Source organism: Zerene cesonia, chromosome 13, assembly GCF_012273895.1.
Source record: "Zerene cesonia ecotype Mississippi chromosome 13, Zerene_cesonia_1.1, whole genome shotgun sequence".
Taxonomy (NCBI): Eukaryota; Metazoa; Arthropoda; class Insecta; order Lepidoptera; family Pieridae; genus Zerene; species Zerene cesonia.
The window spans coordinates 9347200-9361534 of record NC_052114.1 but is presented as its reverse complement, the minus strand read 5'-3'; the positions used below and the strand labels follow the sequence as shown (position 1 = coordinate 9361534).

Sequence of the window (14335 nt, the reverse complement as noted above, 5' to 3'; positions counted from 1 at the left end):
TAAGTCAGGAAAGTGAGGAAAATAAATGAAAAACTATTTATTGGTGTTTAGCTAGTTTATTTTTCAGTTCTTAAACGCCAATAACCTACTAATAATGAGCGGATAATACAATTTAAAAAAGACCTATCCTAATTTTTTATTGAATATGCGTGGTAACAAATTAAATCCTGCTCGTATTCAATAAAATGTTACTAACTAAACAATAATATAAAAGAACCCCAATAATGTTACTTTGTAGTGCGTTTCTTACCAGCATCGTCACGTAAATTACATTATCGAGAAATAACTTATATAAATAAAGCTAAATTCAAGTAATCTAAAAGCCTTTGTATCAAGGAAAAGTTAAAATAACGCATTATTTTAGAACTTTTAATAATTCGAATGCATTTGACACCCGACAGGGTGTGATGGTAAAAAATACAATCACATGCTTGATTAAAAAAAAAAAGACATTATAATTTATAACTACAACTATATTTCGACAACACTAAAGAGTAAATTAAAAGTAATTATACAAATCAAAATTATGGCTAACTAATTAAATTTCAGTGTATGAGGAAGATGAATTTATTAGGCACTCTGTGTGAATTTTGTGTACTAAGTCTATTTTCGCGTTATTAATAAAAGAAATCTCCGTCTACCCCTGTTTTAAACAATCCAAATATCCACATCGAGTTCGTCAGTCTATGAACACAATTATGCAGCAAATCTTACCTAAAGCATTATAAGCTAATTTATGTTTATGTGGCATGAAGTTAGCAGCGGAACTTAGCTGGGATAAGGTCAGAACAAAATGGGAGTTTTGTAGAAACGAAATGGGAGTAAGTTTATATTTTAATACTGTATATTAATGGCTAGTGTTGTGATCACAGGTAAGTTCCGCTCGCAATCACAATCAATGTCTTGTATCATTAGGATAATCCCGCATATAATATTCACATATACCAAAATATGTTTGTCTTGATATATCTGCAGATCCGCGCCACGTGCGACCCTTTGTTTTTATTAGGAGAGATCTGAAACAAGTCATAAAATCACCTTTATTATTATTTCAGGGCATACTATTTAGAGATTTTAAAGTTGCATATTAACTTCAAAACAAATTAAAAATTAACTACACAAATTAGTGGTTTCTCTAATTTTCATATAAATAAAATTATATACATGACGTCTATAATCTCTTTATTAGAGCACTGAAAGTGCACCCACGGCCAAGAATTGCGTATGGTGTGCTTTTGGAACCTTTTTCACCAAATGTAATGGGACAACAAATAGGTCACAACTGAAATTCAGCACTGCTAAGAAGCATTCTTTTCAGTGTCACACTGCTACTACTACGCTTTATTTTTTTTGTTAGATTAAACATATAGGATAATTTGTAGCGTGATGTTGAAATAAACAAAATATCTCTCTTCTTTCTTCTAAGAGTGTCAGTGAATACTCACAGCTAGGCACGAGGTCCTGGTGCATGTGGTGCTCGGCGTCCATCCCGAGCGGCATGCACGTGGCGGGCGGCGGCCGGCGCTGCACCTGCAAGTGAGTCGTCAAAAATAATTTATATTAAACTATCTGTAGTGTTACGTTAAAATCAAACAATAAGTAGTTTGCGCGATAAAACTTCTCATCAATATGCACTGACATGATATCAGAGTGATGATGTGAGAGGTAAGTGCCACATAATAACAAAAAAATGTTATCAATTTCAATAAATAGATAATTAATTCTTGGATTGATATCTTTATAAAAAAAAAGAAGAATCATGACCTTTGTATTCTACTATACATTTTCCTGTACTTTCAAGGAAATTGTGTGTGCAAAAATGGAAAAATTGCTAAGAACTTTTTATTTACAACAATGAAATATTCCCATGACACTCGGTTGATTTTATATCATAATATGCGGTCTGGATACATCCATTGATGTAAATGAATAAACTTATTGCATGTCAATAATGGTTTAAATTATTACGAATTTAAATACAAATGTTATTTTGAGTCGCATCGCCACGTTGATACTAAGTACACATACCTGGTCAATGTTGAAGCGCACGAAGGCCTCGTACTGCTCGGCGAGCTTGTTGCTGAGCGCCGACTCGTACTCCGCGCGGAGAGCCGCCTCCTGCTCGCGGAGCATGCGCTCGCAGATCAAACGCACCTGCGCGAGATGAAAATATGTTTTTTTTGTTTTATAAAATCGAATCAGAATCGGGATAAATATGTCAAAATATATAGATGTCAGTTTTTTAACGTCCATGGACATATGCAGCATTTGCGTTTGGATTTTTGTCGATTATCCCTTATGTCTGATTGATTGATTGATTGCATATGCTGTTTATATTATATAAGGCGCCAATTGACGACGGGAACGCATTAAAAGCGGACAAAGCAGTTGCAGAGAGGTAGCCCCTCTGCAAGTGAAATGGCCAATTGAAGGAAAGACAGGTAAAATTCCATTCTAATAATATATTATAATAGTTTAAAAAAACTAAAAAACACGCTTTTATCATATTTTGCAAATTGAAAAATGGAATAATTTTATCAAATTAGTGTATTGTCATTGGTCCTCAATAAATCTACAAAGTTTGAATGAAATCTGGCCGTTTAAAGTGGGTCAAAATCGCGCCCAAAGAAGTCGGTTACAAACAAACATACAGGTGAAGCTAATAAAAAGCGTGTAAAAAGTAAAGACCCAATCAAAATCTATCATCTTTAAGTAATTAATGAATCAAAATAAGTAATATTTTAAGCCCCCTGTCATGCAACTCTGTTGTTAAGCAAATGTTTACCACGACAATCATTTGCTTAACAACATAGTTGAATCAACATGTTTCAGAGTTGCAGTCAACACACTACTAACTATAATAACTAACTTCTAGAAGAAGTATAATTGAATCAATAAATGTTCGAGTTTGGTAGTATAAAAGAGTCACCTGTTTGAAAGTGAACAAGGCGCGGTGGTGCGCGCGCTGCGCGTGGTCGCGGTGCGGCGGCGACGCGTCGCCCTCGCTGCCGCTCGACGACGAGCACGACGCGCCGGTCGCCACGCGCAGCTGCCGGCGCCGCTGCAGCCGCTTGATCTCGTCGCAGATCTCCTGCGCCATGCGCTCTGCGGACAGCCGCCAACACGAATGTTATCATTCATAGAATTATTTGTTTTTAATACAGTGTACTATGCAATTCAACTATGGGTAGGACCGTTAACGAAACCAATTTCGTATCAAGTGTAATTTGAAAAATACGATTAGCTATTCTTATACGATAAGATTAGAAACACTTTTACCATCCTGCCTGCCCGACTCTTGCATCGAAATTAATAAATTCGTTATAACCTATGACGTCACAAAACAGAACAGATATGAACCTGTACTTTCTTGAATCACACAATAACTCTGTTACATTAAATCTTTTATTCCGATAAACTTCCTATTCAGTTAGAGTGAGCACAACAAGGACATTAATTTCTTATGAAGACATATGTAAACAAATTGTTTTAATAATTGAAGACTTTACAATTAATGTTGCAAAATTTTTGGGCAATTAGTGTCTATCAGATAACAAATATACTCAAAAATTTATGCATAAATGTCTGAATATCAAAACTCAACATTTTAGAACAGATGCATCTATTTCTGACATATTCTTTAATATTCTTCACAGCAAAAAGCATACTAAATATTGTTTGAAAAGTTACAGTTTTGGGTGAATCAAGTAAGTGGGTGTCTTAGACAAAAATGAGATAAATGCTTTATCACAAATAATTACATATTTAAAAAAACTGACCTACACAATACTGTTAAGCATGAGCTTGCTCAGTAACAAATGTGCATTTATTTCGAATTACAGAGGAGAAAATTAATTTAAAATATTTAAATACTGATAAAGTACAAAATCAAGTTTTTTAAGTACATGCTTTGCTTTAACAGTAAAAAGATACATTAAATACTTCAATACATCTATACATAATATGAAATCAAATTGTATTATGACCAAGAAAATTAAATCTAAAAGAAGCACATACAACTAAAAATCAATTAGCAATATTATAATTTATATTCAGTCGGCAATATATTGTAAAATTAAAGTTTTTTCTGCATGAACCTAAAATGTGAGCAATTTTAATTGCAATATTTTATTTTCTTATATTTATGATTTGGCACATGTCACATTTAAAAAAAAAAACTACAAAAAAGTGCTAGAGCAATAGAAGGATCAGTTTAATTAACACATATCAATACATGATTCCTAAAAAAATAAGAACCCACAAATGTTCATGTAATAGCTGATTGAGGAGACAATCCACATTTATTGATGACAGGATCTAGATATAAGAATAGTCAAGTCAAAAAACAATTATTTATGTGACTTTGATTAGAGATAATATGAAAAACTTTGGTCACTTTATTGTTAACTTTTGTTTTATGAAAGTGATAAAATTAATTTTAAGACAACTATTACCATAGAGAAACTTTAGTATACTAATCATTAAATATTTAGAACAAAATGAAAACTAATAGATAAAGGGGAATGAAAACAACTATATCTACAATTAATTTAAGATTTACATAATTTTTATGCATTCCATTCTAGAACATACAGCAAATAGTTATGGATCTATGGAACTTTTTTATATACATTTCTTCTAAAACTTATCTATTTCTGAAAATCAATATAACTGTACTGTGTAATGCATGTTTGCACATAAATTTGGACGACTGCACCAAATTGTAATAATATTTCTCGTGTTAGTTATTGCTCTGACAAAGTTTGGATGAAAATCAGATTAAAGTTCGAACCTAGACAGTGTCAGTTGCATACTTAGTAATAGTATAAATTAATAACTTTCAAATCTATTTACCCAATTGTATACCTTTATGTGGACTGAAAGATTTTTTTTCTATATCCATCATGGTTAAAACTGTGAACTATACAATTTTAGTTCTTTTTTAAGCAGTATACCAAGACAACAATCTTTTGTTCATTTACATTGAAATAATGTAGTTGTAAATTAGTTTATAAATATATTATATTAATTTATACATACAAAAAACCAATCTTAATTACAATTGAAATAGATAATTTTAAGATGTATGGCAAAACAATAAAATGTTTTTATTACATTATGACAAAGTTTTAAATATGTGTGACAAACATGATAATAGAAGCAGAAAGTTACTTGTTAAAAATAAACTATTGATATGTAAAATGCTATACTGCAAAACACAATTAAAATTTGTATTCCTGGTGAATTAGAATTATTAAAATTCCATATGGCAGACAACTATTTAAGTAAAACAAATGAATTAGCAGCTGAAACACTTTCAGACTTGTAGTGTCTGGTATTTTAATAATAACATATTATGTCATTACTATATGTTAATGATAAATAAAACATGGATGAAAAAAATAAATTATTTTTGTTAATAAGCAATAAAATATTGATTGTCTTGATATCAATTGAGCCAAAATGTAGTCTTATCATGTAAATCAAAGCAAATTATAACTCAATGATCATCCTCAGATGTCAAGAATATCTATTATTCACCAATGAAAGAGGAAAATAATTAGCATTCAATTATTTACATTGAAAAATCTGAATTCTGTTTAATTTATTCGAAAATGTAAACATATCCTTGAGTTTAGTTTAGTTTAATTTTCTTGATCAAAGATTGCCTCTGATTAATCTTAAACAAGTATTTAATCACATACTTTCTATAAATTTCTTTAATTTGAGAAAAGTCTATAAATTTAACACATAGGAAATTAAAAATGTGGTTAACAGAGAGATGTTTCTATTCAGTAAATGAATTTTTTAGATGATAAACAATTAGACATAAAATTAATTTATTATTAATGATAACATATCAAAATTTCTTCTCTATACCATATAATGATTCTCTCCGATAACATATAATGATTCTCTCTAATCTAATTATTAAAATATGATAATGTACTTGAAAATATAATATTTGTATGCCAGTTGTTTGGCGAATTGTGTGGACTATATTACTGCTGAACATGTGAACTCTGTATTACCACAATTCAAACAAATAAATTTTTATTAGGTAATAATTTTTTACAAAAAAATTTAGGTAAGAGAGAGTGTGAGTAGAGAGTGAAAATATTATCTTAAGAATTCAATGCGAAATATAGAACACGAATTGAGGCTTTTGTAACTTATGCTTACAGTAGTAAAACACTTAATAATGCTTATTTATGTTTTATTGCTTGCGACACATCGAAAACATTGTTTCCAAGTCCCAATTAAGCAATACATTCTAAAGAATCACAAAAAATCTTGCAAGTATGCATGTAAGAGGTTTCTTTCAAAGTTAGTTTTTCGTATTAACACTCGATTTCAACAAAAGGCATTCGACAATAATGTAAAAAAACAACAAAGTCAATACGCCCAACGGTCATCGCACATCTTCTTTCTCTCTCTTACACGATAAAAATATTCATGATATAAAACAAAGTCGATAAATTATATAGCTAACAATTAACAGAAGCATACTTTGTCCATATATGACCGATGTTTTTAGGATATTTAGGTTAAGGCTTGAGTTATGAAATTGTTAGCATTATAAAGTTAACATTAAAACAAAAATAAACAAACCTGGAGTTAATTTTACAGGTGCACTAACGGTCTCCCCAAATAAAGAACTTCTGGGTTCAACTTTAATACCAGGACTTGTACTCGAGCTTGCAGCAAATGGAGCACATCTACGCCTCTTGGCAGGCATCTGCGCCTCCCAATCTAAATTTCTTTTCAGAGTTGCACACGCCATTTTCTTTTTACGCCCAGCAAACGTCCTTTAGCGACTTGATACGACTAAACTATTTTTGTCACAAAACAAAGAAATCTACAAAAATATTGTTATATTCTAACAAAAAATAACACCAAAAATTTAAAATAATTAGTTCTACTATAATATCATGGAGGATTTTACTGAATATTTGAGATTATTTATCGTAACTTCGTTCTCTTACTTCCAAATCCCAAACCCGACTTCGGTTCAAGTCAGTCGGTGACTTTTCGATTGCTGTGCAATTTTGACAATTTTATTGTTTTACCAGTCTACCAACATTCAGAAAACCACTTATTCCATGGACAAACTAATACTTCTTCTGAATTTCGGTGGTGCATATGTGATACGAGGGTAATTGATTTTAAAATATATATTTTCTATCAAAGTAGTTTTTATATAAATTATATGCACGACGTGCTAAATGTTAATTACCGACCGCAGATAAATGTAGCAAAATGAAGAATGGCTTAAGTTAACTTTATATTTTGCATACATGCGAATACGTTTTAATTCTACAATTATTTTAAATGAGAAAGAAGACGTGAATGATGAACACATAGTCAACAGAAATTTTAATAGAAACAACGTTTTTTATGAATCAATTAAACTGAGGTTATATACATAAAAAAATAATAATAAAAGGGAAGACGATCGGTACTAGTGATAGTTGGCAGCCCTGTAATATTCTAATAAATCTGTTACAATTTTTTATCTATAGTGAGTAGTTTGACAATTGATATACTTGACAGTTGACATTTAAATATTTTGTTTGTGAAATTGTGACTCATCTGGCCATAAGTAATTAATAATATTTTTTAATTCTTGGATCATCTTGTAAGATTTTCCCTTTTTTACATCCCTTCTTTATACTGTACAGGTCATAGACCTCCTTTTTTTTGTGTAAAAAGTTTTTATAAAGCCGTCAAACTGGGGAACGAAATGTCTTCGTCTGCTATGGAGAGTATCCTTTTTTAAAATTTAGACTCAATAATTGCATTCAAACTTTTTCTTTCTTCGCAAACTTGTACTTTAGATAAAACGTCAAAATCTTCAAAGTCAAAGTTTTATTTGTCATCCATAATATAATATTTACATCTATTTGATATACATATATTTTATCGTTATTTTATTTATACCAGTCACACAAATTTCGTAATATTCCTTGACTCATGTCTTCATCATCAGAGCATCTATTTAATTTAAAATTTGCTGTAAAAGAGCTAGAGCGTAATTCAAAAAAATGCGAAAAAGAAGAAAAAATGGAGAAAGAAAAGGCGAAAAAAGCTATTCAGAAAGGTAACATGGAGGGAGCAAGGATACACGCTGAAAATGCAATACGACAGAAGAATCAAGCATTGAATTATTTACGAATGTCTGCTAGAGTTGATGCCGTATCTAGCAGAGTGCAAACAGCATTAACAACAAGGAAGGTATTTTCATTAATTACAATACATTATAAATATTGAGGTTCAAAAAAAAATTAAATAGAAAACAAATAATGTTGCCATAGGTATGTCCTTCTGATACATATAACAAAACAAAGGAATGCAATTAAAATAACTCTTTTCTAGGTAACAACTTCCATGGCAGGTGTTGTCAAAGCGATGGATGCAGCAATGAAATCAATGAACCTAGAGAAGATATCTAATCTAATGGACAAGTTTGAGAGTCAGTTTGAAGATTTGGATGTACAGTCCTCATATATGGAAAATGCAATGTCACAAACAACAACCACTACAGTGCCCCAGGGTGATGTTGATACACTGTTGCAGCAAGTAGCTGATGAGGCTGGGTATGTTTTGATATTCATATGTTGCTATTTTATTTTAAATAGCATATTTAATGTAACTTCAATTAATCCGTTAGATTGCAAACTGTTGAAAAGTTATGGAGAGCTACAATTTATATTTTTTATAGTTCAAAAGCATACATCGTGATTTAAGTTTATTGTTTTAATGTTTATCAATGCTGACAACAGATAAATAAGAATACACATTAGAATACACAAAGTTTACCATAAATTTATTGATTGTATTGTTTAAAGATTGTTGGTTCCGCATAAATCACTGGTCCCATGTTTAAGATATAACTCTGGAATATTAAGGCAGACAGACAATTGTTCTTCATAGCTTTATGCCCAATTTATATTTTATGTGTTTATTAAAAGCTTGTCTACTTGTTACACATATAATTAACAATACATTATTAATATTTAATTGTGATTGTTTTCCAGATTGGAACTCAACATGGAGTTACCGTCAGGAGTGCCCAGTACGTCCATTGGCACAGCTACAGTGGTGTCACAAGAACAAGACGAGCTCACACAGAGACTCGCCAGGTTAAGACAGGCTGAATAATATTTAATGTACACTTTATAACTTTCCATTTCATGTGATACTGGCAATTAATGGTTGAAAACGGATTATTATTTTGAATTGGTTTACTTGTTTTTACCAATAATGTACATGATATTAATGTCTCTTTATTTGTTGTTTAAAGTTTACTCATCCAGTTTTCAAGAAAATATTTCTACATAGATTGAACTATAAGAAAGTATGCTATCACATTTTAGAATGTATACTGAATGTAACTGATAAATGCAAGATGAGTATAAAATTATATGTTATATAACGGTATTGTGGCTTTATTGGTTAGACTAAATTAGCTTTTGTCTTTGTCAACCCATATTTACATTTATTTTCACCCATATTTACATTTGTTCTCTCTTAATTTACCTGTATAATGCAATGTGTAATTTTGTTGATTCATTATTGATTAGTCATTTTACTCTAAAAAACAAAAGCGTTGTTTTACATGGGAGACGAGAGAGCTTCAACGACAAATTAAATAAATATGCATCTATTTTGCAACGTTTGTTAAATGCCACTGGCTACTTTTTCAACATTATGCAAACATTTTTGCTCATTCTAACTTTTTAATTTGCAACAATTGCGCAGATCGAATATCGTATTCTTAGTTGGGTCGTTTTTTAAAATCAGTTATATTCTAGTTCAATCTATGGCTGTTGCTTTCCCTTTTTTTTATAGACTTGTTAAGGGAGGTAAATTCCAGAATTATGGTTTAAAATCTGAGTTCATTATAATTAAGCTAATTTTTGATTTATCCAATATTAGTGATATCTCCGGAGGTATATTTCTTGTGTATTGTAATCTCTCGTAATGAATATGAACGTTTTGAGTCCATCTCATAACCAATTGCAGACTTAATTTATAAATATGTAGGATAAAAGATTTTATTTTTACTATGTTCTAAATGTGGATTCACCAATTGTATTATATGAAAGGTGTTATTATTGTAATTAAATGCTTTATAAGTTTTAAAATTGATTGTTTTTATATAATAATTTATCTCTATATATAAAAAAAAATAAATATACAAGCTCTGAAAAGTCCTAATGTCGTAATTGAATATTAATTGGCTTACAATAAGTCTATAGTATAATTAATAAACAGACTACGAAGGTATTATAATATGTTCCTATTCTTTTTCCGACGACTTGAACTTACAGTGGCGACTCAATAAAAATAAGTATTAATTACTGATTTATAATATAGAACACAAGTTGTTAGCGATTGGTAAATAAATAAATATTATTTGCACCTTGATAATTACAGGGATAGGGTGAAAGGTGCGGTTGATTCCTAATATAAAAATGTAGGATGAACATTGGAACGGGACTAAAGCTGATTTCGTTATAAAATTAACTTGTTACTTACTAAAGCTAATTTCAGTATCTAGACATTTAAAAGGAAAGATTGTGAAAGGAATGAATTTATATTCAATCAACCATTCATTTTTCTTCCATTACAATTAAAAAGGACAATTTTAGAAAGCTTAAGATATCCTGAGTGGCAGATTTTTTTTATTATCTCAAAACACATGTTACCGAAACTTTTCAGAGTCTTTTTTGTCTTTAATCCGTTTCTAAAACTGTAAATTCAGAAAATCACAATTTAACTCTACATTGTCCGGTGAATTTAGACATGAAATAGTTACAATTTCGATACAGCCATTTCTTATTAGAGATCTTGGGTTACAAATAAAGTGCCAAGTTCCTATTGATCCCATGTGTGCCAAAAAACCTTATTAAGAGGCAAAGGTCAAAATTTTAGATTTGTCTAGAAAACCGCAAGTTTCAATTAAATCTATACTAATGTTATTGAGTTGAAGAGTTTGTTTGTTTGAACACACAAATTCGGGAACTATTGATCCGATGTGAAATATTCTTGTAGTGATAGCCCATTTATTGAGGAAGGCTATATGGGTACCACGGTCGAATCTAGGGTGGACCGCTAGTACTATGATATTGGAGTACAATAAAACTCAAGTTATGATTAAAAATACTTAAAAGTAATAATAAAACACACTTTGGATCAAATAATTATATTAACACAATATAATATGAATAAACAAATAAATCATGGTGATTTCAGCACAGCTACTCATTAGTGGCAGTATCATAACCATGCAGCAGGGAGGAACTAATTATTCTTAAACTAATAGCCGTCACTTATCATCTAAAACTCCTTAAAATAATCTTTAGTATTGTCAAATGACTGATAAACATCACAAAGTGGTTAAATTCATCTATAGCAAAATATTTAAAAGTATAATATGTAACGGAAATATTATTTTAGAAATGTGACGTGTGTATAAGTGAAAATTTTGAAAATCATTTGAAAGTTTATTTTTGTGTGCTTTTATTTATTTCCCCAAGGTTTTACGCATAAAATTTCATTACTCGTGTGATTTTTATATGAAAGTTATTAATTTATTTATAATGTCTATGGTATAGCTATCTCTACCCTTATTAATGTTGATTTTTGAACACAACTTTTATATATGAATTGTCTTCTAACGTGTGCTAGTATTAATTTTGGTCGGACAAATGCTTTCGATGCTCAATTTTTCTTTTTTGAATTGGCTCTTATCCTCAAAATCAAGCCTATGATGGACACATCATTACGCTAACTTAACACTAACCTAAGTATGTGTCTGTATATTGTAGTGTTTCAAGTAAAACTTAAAGCAAACAATATTAATGTCAATATGATTAAACCTGGTAAAGTTAATATGTAAGGATACTATTAATACTTATTGAAACGAGTTTGTACACACATATTAAACAAATCACGTGTGAAATATAGGATTAATCATTATAGGCAATACTGTTTAATAAAGTCTTATTGAGAAAATTAAACGTGACAATCCATTATAAAATTATATATATGAATAATGGGCTATTTGTTCAATGTGAAATCCTGATGGTGTGTTGTAAAAATTGTATTTTCAATAACTGAATTTCAACTAAATCATTTTTCGTCGCACCAAATGGATTGACCGTGTGTGCCCACCTTTATAAACAGACTATAAATCGTATTATAATTTGTTTAAAACGTCTTAATATTCATGCATACAAAGTATACCCGTAAGTTGTATGCTAAAAGGCAATCCATCAAAATTTTATTCTTAAATATGTATTTGTTTGTATTTATTAATTATAGCAACTCGTAAAAACTACAAAAAAAAAAAAATTGAAAAGTTGATGAGGATTTTTCATCTGTATCTTTTTACTATTAATGATAAGATGTGATTTGTTCGTGCTCTTAACGTTAATGACTTAGTAAAATAACAATGTTTCTGATTTTGTGATTTCAAATAGATAAGGAACTAACCATATACATATAACTATGACATACATTTTAATATTAACTATGGTCAATTGAATTTTTATGATATTACTGAAAATGTTGAATCAACAATACCAAAATTATTTAAAATTTTTTAGCAAGTGAAAAATTGGTATTAATAACATCTGTATTGCCATAGAGGCGTGGAACCTTGCTTCCATATAGAAAAATTAATTTAACAATAAGCCAGGTCTCCATTTTAATTATTACAACATTTTGTATGTAATTTTTCAGTAATGCTAATAGCCCAAGTACCTGTATACTTACATATAAGAATATTAAAATGTAAATCACAATTGGAGGTCAAAAAATAATAATAAAGCCTATCCCATGAGCATTGGTTACTCATCGGCCTTCTGGTTGAGCGCTATTTGGTAGAAGATCCACTCCTCGAAGAATGAAGGCACAAACGCTTTAGTCTTTGAGAATGTTACCGCTGGCTTCATCTTCGTGAGCACTTGTTCGTACATCTCCAGCGATTCAGCCGACGTTGCTCCGTTACCCTGTTAATAAATGACATTCACACTAATCGCACTAATATTATTAATAATGGGAAACTTTGTTTATTTGGCTGCTTGTCCGTCAAGCACGCTGAAACTACTGAGCTGATTTTGATGAAATTTTGTATACAGACAGGGTATGAGCTGACTTGGGTGATAGGGTACTTCTTTTCCCGATTAAATACTCCCTTGGAATAAAACAGGTGTCTTGATATCCGAAGCCGGGACGAGAGTCTAGTATGTCTAATACTGAATGTGTTCCAATAACAAACGTATCAATAGAACAATCACATATCAATTCTCATTTTATCTCACTCATACATTACAAATTCTTCTATTTGAAGACCTTGATGAAAATTATTCGTCTTCAATTAGATAAACAAAAACTACAACACCTATCTAGTGGTTGTTCAAAAATCTAAATAATATGAATTATGTTGTTATAAATCAAACTTGACTTTCAAACTGTACCAACAGAGTACTTGATACAAAAACAGGATTCTTATATTATTACACAAATTAACGAAATAAGTGTCTCGGGAGACCCGACGGAACTAAAATCTAATACATATACAATGGCGCCGTAACGCGTAAAATCATATCCTTTTTCTTACCCTTCCCAGTCCTATCCTTTATTCTTCTCATCAATCCTTTCTCAAACCCTTTTCAATTTATAGTCGGCAATCCATTTGTACATACATCGTGAGGAAACCGGCATGTCCAAGAATCAAAAGTTCGACGACATGCGACATCTGTCAACACGCACTTGGCCAGCGTGGTGGATTATGGCCTAGACCCTCATAGGAGGCCTGTGTCCCAGCAGTGGGAACATATATGGGCTGATGATGATGATGATGAATCCATTTGTAGATGCGTAAGGTCCATGGGCGGTGGTAGCGCTTATTATCAGGCGTCCCACCAGCTCCATTGCTGACGGTGACATAAAAAAAACACGTGTTACGTAACGAACCGGTTTTCGCGCCCGCAAAAAGTTACCGTCACATCAAAATGGCGGACTCACGTGCGTCATGAACTTGCCGGTCGGCTTGAGTATCTTGAAGGCGGAGTTGAGTATGTTGATCATGAACTCCCAGAGCTCGCCGCACGGCGCGTCCGATATCGGTATGTCGGTGAGGTCGCCGAATATGTAGTCGACCTTTTTGTTCTCGCTTATGAACTTCTCCACGGTGAGCATGCAGTCTTCGACGATTATCTGCCGAGTATGGGTTTGTTCTTGGTGTAGATGGTAAAAAAAAATGATGTTGGTACAGAAAAGAAATTACACTGTGAATAACATGCACTCTCGTGACAAGAACTTA

The 14335-nt window shown here is 31.2% G+C and overlaps 3 protein-coding genes across 3 annotated transcripts in view; 1 reads left to right on the top strand and 2 right to left on the bottom strand.

Annotated features, from left to right (window-relative positions):
- Positions 1 to 36: 36 nt before the first annotated feature.
- LOC119831093 (akirin-like) lies at positions 37 to 7040 on the bottom strand. Its single transcript, XM_038354348.1, has 5 exons — positions 6613 to 7040; positions 2930 to 3105; positions 2029 to 2154; positions 1446 to 1530; positions 37 to 1016 (listed from the first exon to the last, which is right to left on the bottom strand). The coding sequence occupies exons 1-5, from the start codon at positions 6782 to 6784 to the stop codon at positions 1006 to 1008; spliced, it is 570 nt and encodes a 189-aa protein (XP_038210276.1). The 5' UTR covers positions 6785 to 7040; the 3' UTR covers positions 37 to 1005.
- A 520-nt stretch (positions 7041 to 7560) lies between these two features.
- Positions 7561 to 9441, top strand: LOC119831246 (charged multivesicular body protein 1b). The gene is made up of 4 exons (XM_038354540.1): positions 7561 to 7766; positions 7991 to 8235; positions 8377 to 8597; positions 9039 to 9441. The coding sequence occupies exons 1-4, from the start codon at positions 7745 to 7747 to the stop codon at positions 9160 to 9162; spliced, it is 612 nt and encodes a 203-aa protein (XP_038210468.1). The 5' UTR covers positions 7561 to 7744; the 3' UTR covers positions 9163 to 9441.
- Positions 9442 to 12524: 3083 nt separating this feature from the next.
- Positions 12525 to 14335, bottom strand: part of LOC119831457 (spermine synthase) — a 4578-nt gene continuing 2767 nt past the window's right edge. The window contains 2 exon segments of the mRNA XM_038354802.1: positions 12525 to 13019; positions 14038 to 14331. Of these exon segments, the coding sequence (XP_038210730.1) occupies positions 12858 to 13019; positions 14038 to 14331 (456 nt within the window). The 3' untranslated portion in view covers positions 12525 to 12857.